The sequence below is a fragment of the Sycon ciliatum genome, chromosome 2 (genome assembly GCF_964019385.1).
Source record: "Sycon ciliatum chromosome 2, ocSycCili1.1, whole genome shotgun sequence".
In the NCBI taxonomy this organism is placed as follows: domain Eukaryota; kingdom Metazoa; phylum Porifera; class Calcarea; order Leucosolenida; family Sycettidae; genus Sycon; species Sycon ciliatum.
Genome location: NC_088644.1, coordinates 17,745,394 through 17,758,511, shown reverse-complemented (window position 1 = coordinate 17,758,511; position 13,118 = coordinate 17,745,394). Strand labels below are relative to the sequence as shown.

Genomic DNA, 13,118 nt, shown 5'->3' with positions numbered 1-13,118 from the left:
GAGGAGGAGGGGGGGGGGGCTGCACTAGTACTGCCGCATGTCGTTCAACGAGTGGGAATTCTTCTGAGGGGATACTTTTGCTGAATATGTCAGAAACTGGTTGTCTGTTGGGATGGAAATATCTTGGTATCAAAACGAGGTGTAGCCAAATTGGCGCGGTTCCCACCCCATGAATCACTCTGCCTACGCCCCTGGTAGCATGCGAATCAGGGTGTAGTACAATACCCGTATCAAGTTGTACTACACCCTGATTCGCATGACCAATTAAACCAAGAGTACCCCGGGGTTATGTACTCTTGATTAAACTATTAGCACCTTTTAGTTTATAACAATATTATCACTCCGTATTCACTATTCAGTATTGACTCCCTTAGATTTTTGCTATGCCTAAGCAGTCAAATATTCCTCCATATTTCACTCCTTTTAGCCTAGTTTTAGGGCTATTGACTGCTTATACCGGTACATGTATTTCACTCCTTTTTTAGGGATTGAACACAGGCTTTGGCTAGTCGTGATAAATCTTAGAATAGTTAGATGTCATCCCTACTGCGTTCAAGACTGCTGATCTGGAGTACAAGTAGGAAAGTACACGATAATCACGTACATGCCCTGTGCACGTACGTACACATGTGTGCTTGACAATTATTTTGTCAATATAAATAATCAGCACACTGTTTTTTAGTATTTTACTCACGATATTATGCTGTCGGCTCGTACCTAGCTAGCACCTGTTGATGAGAAGACAAAACACCCAATTATTTCTCAATGATATTCGGGAAGGTTGTGAGACCAAGTGCAATGTCCCTACGCTGGGCATTTCGATATGGAAGTTGGAATCCAACTGAAGAGGTAATTATTCATTTGAATGCCTGATTGTTGAGAGGTAAAGATTGAAGCCCTTGACATGTTTTATATCCTGTGGGATTATAGCCAATGTTCAGAACCGTGGCGAACAGACGTGGAATAAGAGGGATATTAGAGTTGATGATCAAACAAGGCTCATAGAAGTTGGGGAATTCATTTATTAGACACCCTTAGCAAACAACGTTATGTTGTAACGGTATTATCGTAAGGGGGAAAATACCGTGATTTGGGTTCGACCTTTAGCAAGATGCACGCTATTTTTAGTACGCTGTTGCCACGAAAATAGCTTTGATTTCACGCGGTACAACCATTTTTTCATCATATACGCGATACGAGGTGAAATGCGTACGGACTATGCAGTATTTGGCTAAAACACGTACCGTTGGTCACAACGATAAATCAGCCCCCATAACGTTTATACGCTGCAGCTTCAACGCTATTTGGGTGATCAAGGTACGAGTACCGTAAAAAATAGCGTTACCGTTGTTTGCTAAGGGTGTCTATTATTTATAGCAATACACTGTAAACAAATAAAGATTTAATTTCTTACTTTTCCTCTCGTCCTGGGAATGCAAATAACGTTTGCAATCCCAGTATACCATAAAGCCCGTAATGCAGCACTGGGCGGAAACGTTAGTAAAGGCGCAGAACAAGTAGCACGGACATGTAACCATGGTAACTCGGAAACTATGTCGTGGTAGAAGTCACGCATTTGTTGCACTAGCAAATCCATCCACCGATGTGCCTGTGATTGTCAAAAAAGCAATGCACAGTGGCACATCAGCAGAACGCAAAAAAATGCAAAAACACGGAAAATCAGAAGTCTCAGGGCATGTTTGATTGGTAGGATCGGGATCCCAATCCACCGGATCCACTGGATTCGCACCCTTTCGATTGGTCGGATCCAGATCCGGATCCTTCGGATTTGGATCCGGTCAACCCTCCTCGGGGAGCAGGGTTGACCGGATCCAAATGTGACCTTTGTGCGTATATGGCTGGTAAAAATCATTTTTGTACACATTGTGATACGCACACGTGGATGGAGATAGAGCTTGTTGACTTTTTGTACGACGCACGGGATGAGTACGACGTTCACCCTTTTGGGTGCCTTGTGAGCGCCATTTTCAACATGGCAACAGTCAAGGTCCAAAATAAAGTGTTCAGTTGAATCTGAAGGATCCGAGGGATCTGAGATCTGGATCCCGATCCCGATCCTTACCAATCGAACATGCCCTCAGTACGCAAAACAGACGCAGTTGGTCGGCAGCTCTGCCAGTGTGGGGTGGAGAAAGCCAGCTAAACTGTTTATGTTATGATGTAATAATACCGCCACAGTTGGCAGTTACCCACCCTTGGCTTTGGAGCCTGATCCTGCAGGCCGCCTTGGCCCTGGGTACAGTGCCACATAGGGCTTTGAATTCTTAAACGTTTGTGGGAAAGGGGGACTGGTGGTTAACGTGTACCCGTTGCAGGCCCGTCGGAAACACTTCAGGATCGGTCAGGCCGATAATGTTGAGGACACTAGCTTTTCAGCATGTCCCCTCCCCCATCCCCCATCTCATCCCTACCTCATAATACATGTATTAAAGACTAATTTCATGTAGCAATATCTGGATCACCTGTGCTATTCTGGTTACACTGTATATCTAAGTAGGGCTTTCACTCTATTCAAAGCAGAGATACTGCGGACTATCCACGAAAATCACACATGGCTGAGTCCGTCAGCGCAAGTGGTTATGTGCTCCGAGCTCATGAGTGTGCGTCTACACAGAATCTACAAGGACGATTTCCTGAAGATCCTTCAAAGACTGCACTTGGCTGCGGATCGTGACTCGCGGCACTGTCAGAAAACGACCGATCGATCTCTGGGCTAGCTCCCCAGTTCTGGCTAGATCAGCATACTCATAAAAATTACACCGGTTTTGCACGTTTCACAAGGACCACCTCGGACGAAACGTGGTCAGGCCATGGTCCGAAAGCCTGATCCGGTCTGACGGCCTTGCACTGGCTTTTTGTCAGGTAACAGGTGGCTGTGTTTGCGTGTTTCTTTTTGACTGTAGGAATGGCTTAAGGCCTGTGCTAGTGTACAGCTAGAAGAATGCCATCGTGTTAGCCAGTTTTGCTACAAGAGAGATGCTAAAGCGTCACTGGTAAGATTGGTGTAACTGGATGATCAAAGTTCTGGCCAAATGAGGGTAGGAGAGTGAAGTATCCTCTTGCTTTGGTGATGAGCCCTCCTGGGGAGAAAGGGCCACCCTTCTACTGCAGCGGACATGGAAATCCAGTCGATTGACCGGGGCCGGCGCCCCCAGCGCGTACAGAACGCTGCGTGCAGTGCACAACGTCATGTTGATCCGCGATGCGACCAGTGCGCTGCATCGCATAATGCATGTTCCGCGGCTACATGGCCAGCGCCCTGGGGCCGCTAGACGTACTACCGGATTTCCATGTCCACGACAGTATGAGGATGCAGTACAATGAAATTCCAATACACATACATACCTCCACAGGCAAATACCACAATAGTCATAATCTACAGTTGCGCTCGGTGAAATCCGACCCAAAGTGCCAAACTGGCGCCCTGTACCAGTTCTTATTACATCATTGTATTTGTGCATGTGTGCGTCCAGCCGTATTCGTGCTACTTCCAGTTCCAGGGCGTCCAGGGCTGTGAAGATTGAGGGCACCAAATGCGCACTCTGGGCCGGATTTCACCGAGCGCAACTATACATTCTGGCCATGGCACTGTATGTCTGAGGCCCAGACTTGAAGAATGCACATGTTGACTATGTGGCTATTATCGTTGCTATGGTAATACGTTCTACCTTATTTAAAAATTTCCCCAATTAATGTTCATGTCGGCGTGATGCCGGCGGGCGGCAATGGTCAGCAGTCGTGCCCGGCCAGCATGCCTTTAGCTGTTTCCAGCACACATGCATTCTGAAACGCAATCACACGTTGACGTGACCATTGAATCTGCATTGATGCTGACCCTCAGCCGCACTGCCGCAGCCCTTGGGGTCCCGTGGTCCACCAGGCTGCGGCCTCGGGCCTGAATCAACGATCATGCCTGGGTTTCTATATATGATTCTCTAAAATGATCGTGTGTGCCCCCAGTCTGGGTTTCTATGTGTGATTCTCTAAATGATTATGCCTGGGTTTCTACACCGAACAACAACAAGGGCAAGCAAAGCTAGTTTGTCACTACTCTGAGTTTCATGCTGTTACGCAATCATCAGGCAATGATCATGTCTGGGTTTCTATGTATGATCGATCACGCTCGGCTTTCTATGTGTGATTCTGTACTATTACTAATTGCCCAGTTAGTGCTAGTGGCAGTTACCCATTGGAGCAGATTATGCGGTGACCAATGCATGCACCCCTGGCATTGCTGTTTGATGTATGCTCACCAGGTCGGTCGCTTGTTGCTGCGCAAGGCAGTGAGCAGTTTGTTGGGAATCCCTTACAAAGAAATCATCTTCAATCGAACTGCTGCCGGCAAGCCTTTCCTGGTGGGTACATGTTGGATTGTATTGCAGATGTTTGTGCTGTAGTCCGACTGTTGTGTTGAGTGCAATGAGTTTTGTGTGATTTGTGGTTGCGCTATCTACTGAGTACCTAATATCATGCACTGTGGTGAGATTGACTCTGATGAAGACGGTGAATGATGAATACTTCAAGTGCGTTTTACTTGGTTGTCTTACTCTCGTTGGATGGTGTGAGCCGTGGTGTATCTAGAATTGTACTGAGTAGGGGATGGAGGAGCTTTGAATGACGTAGTTGCATTATTGTTTACTGGTGCTAGTACTGGCAATGGCATCTGTCATTTCAGATTTCAGAAAACTTCGGCAACACTACAGTAAAAGCCCGTATTAACGCCCACCCAGTATAACATCCACTACATTATAGTACTGAAGTACCACTAGTAGTGGTCCATGTACACGCCCAGGTGCCCAGTGTCTACACTCGTGTCCCGTTTTCTAGTCCACCTCCGTGTAAACGCATGGACGAATTCACAGGTCCATTGCACAGTGCAGTGCATGCACAGCTCCATGTGTATGTACGGTGCTGTAGGATATCCTAGTGTACAGTGCACTGTACTACCTGATTTGTACATGCAGCAGTACGGCATGATGTTTAAATCCGTCTGATTTCACTTATCCGAAATAACGCCCGGGCCCACACTAGCGCCCATGTTCTGGACTAGGGCTCAAACGATTAGTCCGATTAACCGGTTTCAGACCGGTTACGAAGAATTAACGGTTAACCGATAAAGATAACGGTTGCGCAGTAACTTTTCAGTCATTTTTTCAAGTATCAGGTCGTTGCAAAGTGTGCACTTTCGCGGGCTGTCGCACGGGTACGCAATTTCTGGGCTGTCAACTCGGTCATATCTGGTCACTTGCTGTGAGAGTATGTATGAATGAGCATGCAAGAGAATGCACAAGTGCGCGTTGTACTGAACAGGGTACATTTTTTGAATGAGTATAGTCAAATATACGGTTAAAAAAGAGTCCGCAGGATTGCAGTGGCTTATAGGTTATAACCGGTTAACCGACCGTTAGCTTAGCAGTTAATCGTCAGGGGTAAAACCGTGACCGTTTGAGCCCTATTCTGGACCCTCACTAACGTTTCCGCCCAGGGCCTTATTACGGGCTTTTACGGTATTCCCCCCCCCCCCCCCGAAAAAACAGGATCATAATATTATACCGATATGTACCACTTTACGAGAGGATGCATTTACATACCTATGGTCAATTGGTCTCCAGGTATTGCTGTGAGGGATGTTGTTTATGAGGTAAAGTGATGGCAAGCACTCTTTAGCTGATAGGCGTTACCCACTCCCTAAGGGCCGGGTTCCACTGCGGCTCCGCTGTCATCCACGGCTTGAAACGTCATCATTATCATAGTGACCGCGGCTCGACCTGGAGCAGCGAGGCCGCGGCTCACCACGAGCTTTCGCTACGATTCTTGATCAAAAACTGGGAGCCGCGGTCGCGGCTCGACCTGTTTCCGTACTTTGCATTGTTTTGTATGCGAGAATTTTAAAATCAAAATTTTAATTCGTTGCGCAGGCCAGAACTCGAGGATTTTTGGATTTCGTGAGTACGCGCGCGCCCGCAGGCAGGTAAAACATCATAAAACACGTGGAGCACGACCGCTGTACAGCGAATGGCGAGTGTCAGTGGAACCGCACTGCTCCACTGCATGCAGCCAAGTGCCGCGGAGCAGCGGAGCCACAGTGGAACCCGGTCCTAACTCACTTCTCACTTCTCAGGTCCTTACCCGCCACAACCACTGTATGGTGTGTAGCCGTGGTGGCGGCGTGCTGATGCAAGGGTGCTTGAGTGTTTCTCTACATGCAAAGTTGTACGTGTGCCGTTCCACTTTCCTAATGTTTTGATTTCTTGTCACTCTTGTTCAGATGAATTCTGGAGTACCTGCTGGATTTTCCGTGAATATTTCTCACCAGGTAATAAATGTGATGTTACCCTGCGTGGTTCACAATCAGGACTTCTTCATATGACTGTACTCTTGTACATGTGTAAATGGTGATACATACTGACGTTGGAAGGTTGCACCGGGGGAATAGATGAGATTTGAGAGGCAGCCACTCTTGACTGTGAATTGTGTTGCTTTCTGGCCTTGCCAGAATATAATTATGGGATTAGGTTTGCATGTGTAGTGTGATAGACCAGCCTGAAATTATTCCATTGAAATTAAGATAGCTTCACCTGCTAAGCATGTAACCAAGAGTCCATGTTTATGCACTCTTGATGTAACTTTTTAGTAGAACGCCACTGGCCGGATCGTATCCATTCTCAGCCAGGTGTTGGTCCTTTTTCATTCTAAAAAGAAGAAGTTTGTATTGATTCTGACTACAGGGCAGCTTCACAGTCCTGGCTGCTGAGATCGACAGGCAAGGTATGTGTATGTTCTTCAAAATGAAACTGGTCTTGTGTTTTGTATGTCTAGAATATGGACAGAAGGAAGTATTTACAGTCAATATGTGTGGTTGTGTGTGGCTTATTTCGGGCCTGTGCTGCATTGCTTGCACCTTGAGAATATGCCACTCTGTGAATGTACTACGCTGTGTACTGCATTGTGTGGCAGTATACTGCAAAACCGGAAAATATCGATGAGTTCGGTACAGGTAATTTTTACCTAAAATAAAACACGACCTAGAATTCAACAAGCCCATGCCACACAGTGTGCAAAATGCATTTTTTGGATCTGGAAAAACTGGTTTACCGAAATTTTCGCGCTACCGAACTGTTGATTTTGGGAAATACCGAAAATATTACACCACCGAAATTTCCCGATTTTACAGTATTATCATTGCCAACACCGTCAACATTGAGATAAAGGATGGAATTGTCACATTGAATATAAAAGTTCACCACATCTATTGAAGCAAGGAAGAAATCCCTGGTTTTGAATGCTTTTTTCTTCTTCTGTATCTTGATTCTTGTTTCAGTCGGTATCGACACAATGGATATTGCTAGACCTGGTATGGACAATGGATATTGCTAATATCTAGTTTGGTCGTGCTCCTGTTTTCCATGTTTTACTCCATTGCTGAATATGCAGACCAAAGAACCATTCTAGCAACGCTGGTTGTATCCAGGGAAGTGTCTGTAGATGTACATGAATTGTTTAGGTAACTCCACACCACACCACACTGCCCTCTGGCTCATGAGCTCTTAGGTAACTCCACACCACACCACACTGCCCTCTGGCTCGCGAGCTCGGAGGTAACTCCACACCACACCACGCCACACTACCCTCTGGCTCACGAGCTCGAAGGTAACTCCACACCACACCACACTGTCCTCTGGCTCACGAGCTCGACTTGCACAACACCACCATGGTGAGGACAATTCCGTTGAAGTATTTGTATTGCCAGATCCTCCAGGCAGCTGTTTGCTCCGTCAGAGCTCCTCAGTAGAGGTAGATTGTGGATGAATAAACGCAGGGCCTGCTCTAGACATTCAACACAGCCCGGTCAGAGTGTACCTGGCGCCTGCAGGCCAGCCGGGTCAGATCATCCGGCAGAAAAACAACCAAAAAGCCTGCTCAAAAAGCAGGAAAACAGAAACGCGAATTTATTACCGGAAATTGGAAATTTTGGAGAACAAGGCGAACTATCAAAGTCTGCAAACGTAGAAGGTAAACGACATTACGTGAAGAATGCAAAGCAGTTCCATTGGCTGTTTTCTAATTAGTGCTAGTAGCAGGACGAACGACCAAATCCACCGCCGCTCGTCTTCCTTTGGAAATGCGTCTTGCACAAAGCGCATGACATGGATAGACTGGCATGGTCGTAGTCCACCCAGGGTCGACCTTTCTTCCAAGAGTCTTGGAAAGCGTATGTTCTTTTTCTCTTCGCTGCGGGCTCCATCGTCCAAATCACCAGTCTGCTGAAAACTTGCAACTGTGTCAAAAGCTATGCCAAAGTTACGCTTTTGACTGCCTGCCCCATCGACTTTGAATGTCCTGACTTCCTGCTCGCCGCTGGCCAGATCGCGCTCGAACCAGTTGACCCCAGTTGACCCTAGCCGAGTTTCTGTCGCTTGTAGACTGTAGTGTGTACGGTTGCGCTAGATTTGCAACAGATGGGGTCCGGCGAGTCGTAAAATACCGGTATTTTAGGAATCCATTGTCAGTTTGAGACATTTTTCAGCCGGGTCAGACTGGACCCGGTGTTATCTGTTCAGCCAGGTCGTGCAGTTCCCCAGCCGGGCGCGTGACCCGGCTGACCCGGCTCTCCAGCAGGCCCTGAAACGGTAGAGGAATAATGCTTCACTGGGTAAACCTGGTGCCATTGTGCACTTCACGCTTGATCTCTATCCATCCATCATCCACCTCCTCTGAGGAGCTCTGAAGGAGCAAAGCAGCTTTCTTGAGAGTCTGGGAATATAAATGCTACAAAAGAATAAGTCAGAATTGTCCTCACTAGCGCTAAGGTGATGGTTCTGCAAGTGGAGCAGGGGACCAAAAACATAGTATAGTGTGGTATGCTGCGCTGTAGCCTGGGGTTACAATGTACAAGTACCATTTATACAGAAAAGAAAAAGGACCAAGGAACTACAAGTTACGCTATAATATGTCCTCTAACACCACCAGTTACTAAACAATCAGCTCATGCGATAACATGGTGGTGGTGTTAAAGGATTTTATAGCGTAACTTGTAGTTCCTTGGTCCTTTTTCTTTTCTTTAAACTTATCCTTGGCTCTCCATCTGAGGCCATTAATACAATTTGTTTTCTATGGCCAGGTCTGTCCCGACTTCTTCTTATGCATGAATTGTATAGTATTGTGTGCTTCTTTGTTGTCTATGCAGCCAATACGAGCATACAGTACTTCTTCCGCCTGATGTCCTCTAAATTCACCGAGTCTGAATGGGAATACATCCGTAACGGTTCCTCGATTTCACCCCAAAGGGAGTGTGCGCTCCCAAATTCACCGGCTGACTGCACGGAACAGGAGCAGTTAGGCCGATTCTATCGTATGTGGTGCTTGAAAGAAAGCTTCATCAAGGCAGATGGTAAAGGCCTTCAGATCAGCTTGCAGCGTATGAGTTTCACGCCAGTTGAACCTGGACTTTCTCCATCTGAAAACGTAAGGTATACACTGTACAATGACATGCATCAGATTGATCCTTGTTGAAATCCCTTGCACATGCACTGCTTGCACAAAGTGCTGTAACGCACATGGCAACACAGGCTTGATATGCACTTGTGCGATCCCAGTATGCACTGACTGTGCAGTATGCAGTGTCCAGTGTGCAGTGTGCAGTATGCACCGACTCTGCAGGATGCAGTGTGTAGTGTGTAGTGTGCAGTATGCAGTGTGTAGTGTGCAGTACGCTGTGTGTAGCATGCACTGGCTGTGCAGTGTGCAGTATGCTGTGTGTAGCATGCACTGGCTGTGCAGTATGCAGTGTCCAGTGTGCAGTGTCCAGTGTGCAGAGTGCAGTGTGCATTATGCATTATGCACTGTAACTTATTGATGCAGTTTGTTATGAGAATCAGGAGTCATAACCTCCAGGGAGACAACAAGACGCGATCCCATCATCTGAAACGATGTGCGGTTCACCCCCTGATTTGGAAGTTCTATGCGATGTGTGATCTATGTAGCAAGTGGCTGCGATGGAGCCAGTGACCTACTCCCCCAGGCCAACGATTCCTTATGTGAACTTGTGTAAATCAGTCCTGTCCCAATGGTAACTGGAACAGGCAACTCGGGAGCGAAACCCCACATTATTTCATGCTCCACTTGCCTGTATCGTCGTCTCCCTGGTAGATGTTACGAGTCCTTGATGAGCATGTGATATACACTCTACTGACTGGTGTGCACTGAGCTCCAATCATCCAACATGCATACGCTGTTTAATGATGCTGCACCTTTTGCTTTGTAGGCATTTACTGACAATGAGTCTTTACAATCAATTTGTGTATAAATGCTGCTTGTGTGTGATATGTACTTGAATTCCACCTGAAGCTCACTCCTGTATCAACAGTGCATGTTCTTTGATGTGTGTCTTGCCGTGCATATTGTTAATGATCTTTCCCTGCCTCTCTTGTTGCAATGTATGTGCTCAACGTGTAGATGCTCTCTGTCGGTACTGTGTTGCACTTTGATGGTGCTCTCAGTAGCTCATGGCAATTTCATGAAGGATATCTCGATGACACGGTATGTTGATGGCTGTAATGCGTATTTGAGTTGATGTATGTGCGTATCTATGGCCTCTGGTGGACAACAGGAGGTGTTTTTGCATGATTGTTGGTGGATAAGAAGGGATGGTCACATATACTATGTTCATTTTCCATTAGATGTACAATTGTACATACTTTGCACTGCTAGGTGTGCCCTATGACAATCATCATTCTACATGGCTTGCTGTTCATTTCCTTTGCTTTATGTACCCACAGCACCTGGTTTGCGTATGCATTGGTCCTGAAGTTACTGCAGCAAACCCACTGTCATCATCACCCACTTCCTCCATGACCAATTGCTTCACGCACTTCACCGTAGAACAGTTGCTGGACAGTGTTGAAGAGATTCATCCCAAGGACCGCAAGTGGTGGAATGAGTTTGAACCGCGGGAGGAAGTGCCTCGTGGCCAATCAGCGCCTACGTGATCATTTATTATCAGCACTGTGAGTAACGTAGCATCATGTGATGTCACACAGTACTACACTGTATTATAACTTATAAGTATTATTACATTAGACTGTAGCTTGCCACACCTTTACACTGTATGCTGTTGCCATCACCAATGTGCACATGGTACTACACATTGACTTTGGTATGAGCGTGAGTGGCTATTCTGACCTCTTCTCTTATGCCCCCCCCCCCCCCCCGACTCCCTTTCTATTGCTCACCATCTGCAGGCATCGTGTACAGTACTGGCCGCAGTTCTCTCCTAGATCCTGTCAGGGCTGGGCAGAACACGGGCTGACTTGACTGCCGTGTTGCCAGTAGAGAAATTCCGCAAATGCTGCAGCCCAAGCTCAAGGCTGGTCACATTGGTCACATTGGTCACGGTGCACACAACTACTACAATTAGTGGGCCCTACTGTACTCCTACTTCAAGTTACTACTTCAATTTTCAAGGTCAAGTATCTGCCGGTGAACCCCTATAGATACTACGGCGCTGCTTGGTAAGTGGTGCTTCGTGATCTGAATCTAAGAAGAGTTTTAATGTTAAAAAATACTGACCTACTGGGCTGTTGCCTTTTTTTAGACAACAGCTGGCTGGAAAAATGATTCAATCCTAGCTGAGTTATCCTTCACTGAGTGTAATCTGAGAAGTTCTTCAGCCACTGAATCCATTTCATTTGATTGACTGCCTTGTGGAGGAGACGGTTTCAAAAAGGACACAGGCCGAAAACAGGACCGGCCTCAATATTCACTTTCTCTGTTGGTATTTTGATCAAAAAACATAATTATTATGTCACAGTGAGACTACGATGTGTTTTACTCCGAGCCAAAAGTTCATGGCTCTGCGATGACCAGAAGCGCCATACCAAGCAGGTTAGTTTTTTGACGTGTTGCTTCGCATTGCGACTTGAGTTCAACGTCTTTCGAAAAATCAACTTTTTGTCGCAGGTAAACAGCGGCTCGCCTCTCGCCAATAAAGCACCGTATACCAATGAAAACTAATGGAAGCACACACAAGACTTATTGTTTCTCTGTACTGGCCGTCCTGGGGCGATAGCAATTATCTAATTTCAGAACTCAGGGTGAACTTGATGTGGACTCCAAAACTGTTCCTGTTTGGAGCCACCTCTGTGACACCAAAATTTGAAACGGAAAATCGGGCAACTTTGAGGCAACGGGCCAACAAAAGGGCTCAGTTCGATCGACTCTGGCCTCAGAGAAAACTTCAACATGCCAGTTTCCTTCCACAAACATATTTCGAGTGACTGATGATCAGTTTGGGTCAACACAATTTTGCTGTCAAACCGGTCCTATTTGAAACCATCTCGTCTACCATATCTTACATCTTACTACACCTGTGAAGGCCAGGTCTTTTGGTGAGCATTTATAGTCGTTGGCAAGTGTAAATGTCTGCTCTGTCTTCAACGTTCTTATGTTGGTTTGTTTGTTCCATCTTGTGTCTGTCCAGTTGGTGTGAAGTGTGTAATGGACGGATTCGGAATGCTATGCCTCTGCTCACATGTACTTCATCCGATTGGTGACCAGGTTGCAACACTGTGATTAGCAACTTCCCAGGCAAGTAGATTCAGCTTGTTTTCCAGCAACTTCACTGCATCGTGTGTGTGTGTGTGTGTGTCAGTGGCAGCACTGATGCAAGCGGGAAATGCTGGCCTCGATAACTACTCACAATGCCCGAAAAATGCAAGCGCTGCTGTTGCTCTTCTTCAAATTAACATTGTTGCCACCCGTTTGCCAGACACAGAGCTTATTGCTTCTGCCACCATCGCCCCGATGTTGTGCTATTGTCTGGTTAGTCCAGCGCAGCCTAGGAAGCAAAGAGCCAGGTCAAACCCAGTGCAATCAGGATATTCACGCTGTCGGCTCATGTATGGCTGCTGATATTGATGTTTGGTCAGCAGCATTCTGAATTGCTTGCTGATGCGTACACATGCTCCAGGTCTTGCCAAGCTATCCAACCTCCGTACTATTGTATGTGTGTCATTGGGTGACGTAAAATTGATTCTCTCTCTCTCACTCTCTTCTTCCTCGTGGTATGTGGCAAGTTCGTATACTCTTGTTCTCTCGAC

At 46.5% G+C, this 13,118-nt stretch overlaps 1 protein-coding gene across 2 annotated transcripts; it reads left to right on the top strand.

The window, feature by feature from the left end:
• Positions 1-52: 52 nt before the first annotated feature.
• On the top strand, positions 53-13,065 carry LOC135809013 (L-aminoadipate-semialdehyde dehydrogenase-phosphopantetheinyl transferase-like). Of its 2 annotated transcripts, XM_065322268.1 has the most exons (11): positions 61-849; positions 2,925-3,014; positions 4,278-4,376; positions 6,290-6,337; positions 6,750-6,789; positions 7,343-7,375; positions 9,209-9,486; positions 10,477-10,560; positions 10,800-11,027; positions 11,262-11,531; positions 12,500-13,065. In XM_065322268.1, the coding sequence occupies exons 1-9, from the start codon at positions 766-768 to the stop codon at positions 11,007-11,009; spliced, it is 966 nt and encodes a 321-aa protein (XP_065178340.1). In that variant the 5' UTR covers positions 61-765; the 3' UTR covers positions 11,010-11,027; positions 11,262-11,531; positions 12,500-13,065. The 2 variants fall into 2 exon arrangements, with proteins under 2 accessions (XP_065178341.1, XP_065178340.1); XM_065322269.1 differs by lacking the exons at positions 11,262-11,531; positions 12,500-13,065 and having other exon boundaries at positions 53-849; positions 9,209-9,491; positions 10,800-11,014.
• The last annotated feature ends 53 nt before the right edge of the window (positions 13,066-13,118 follow it).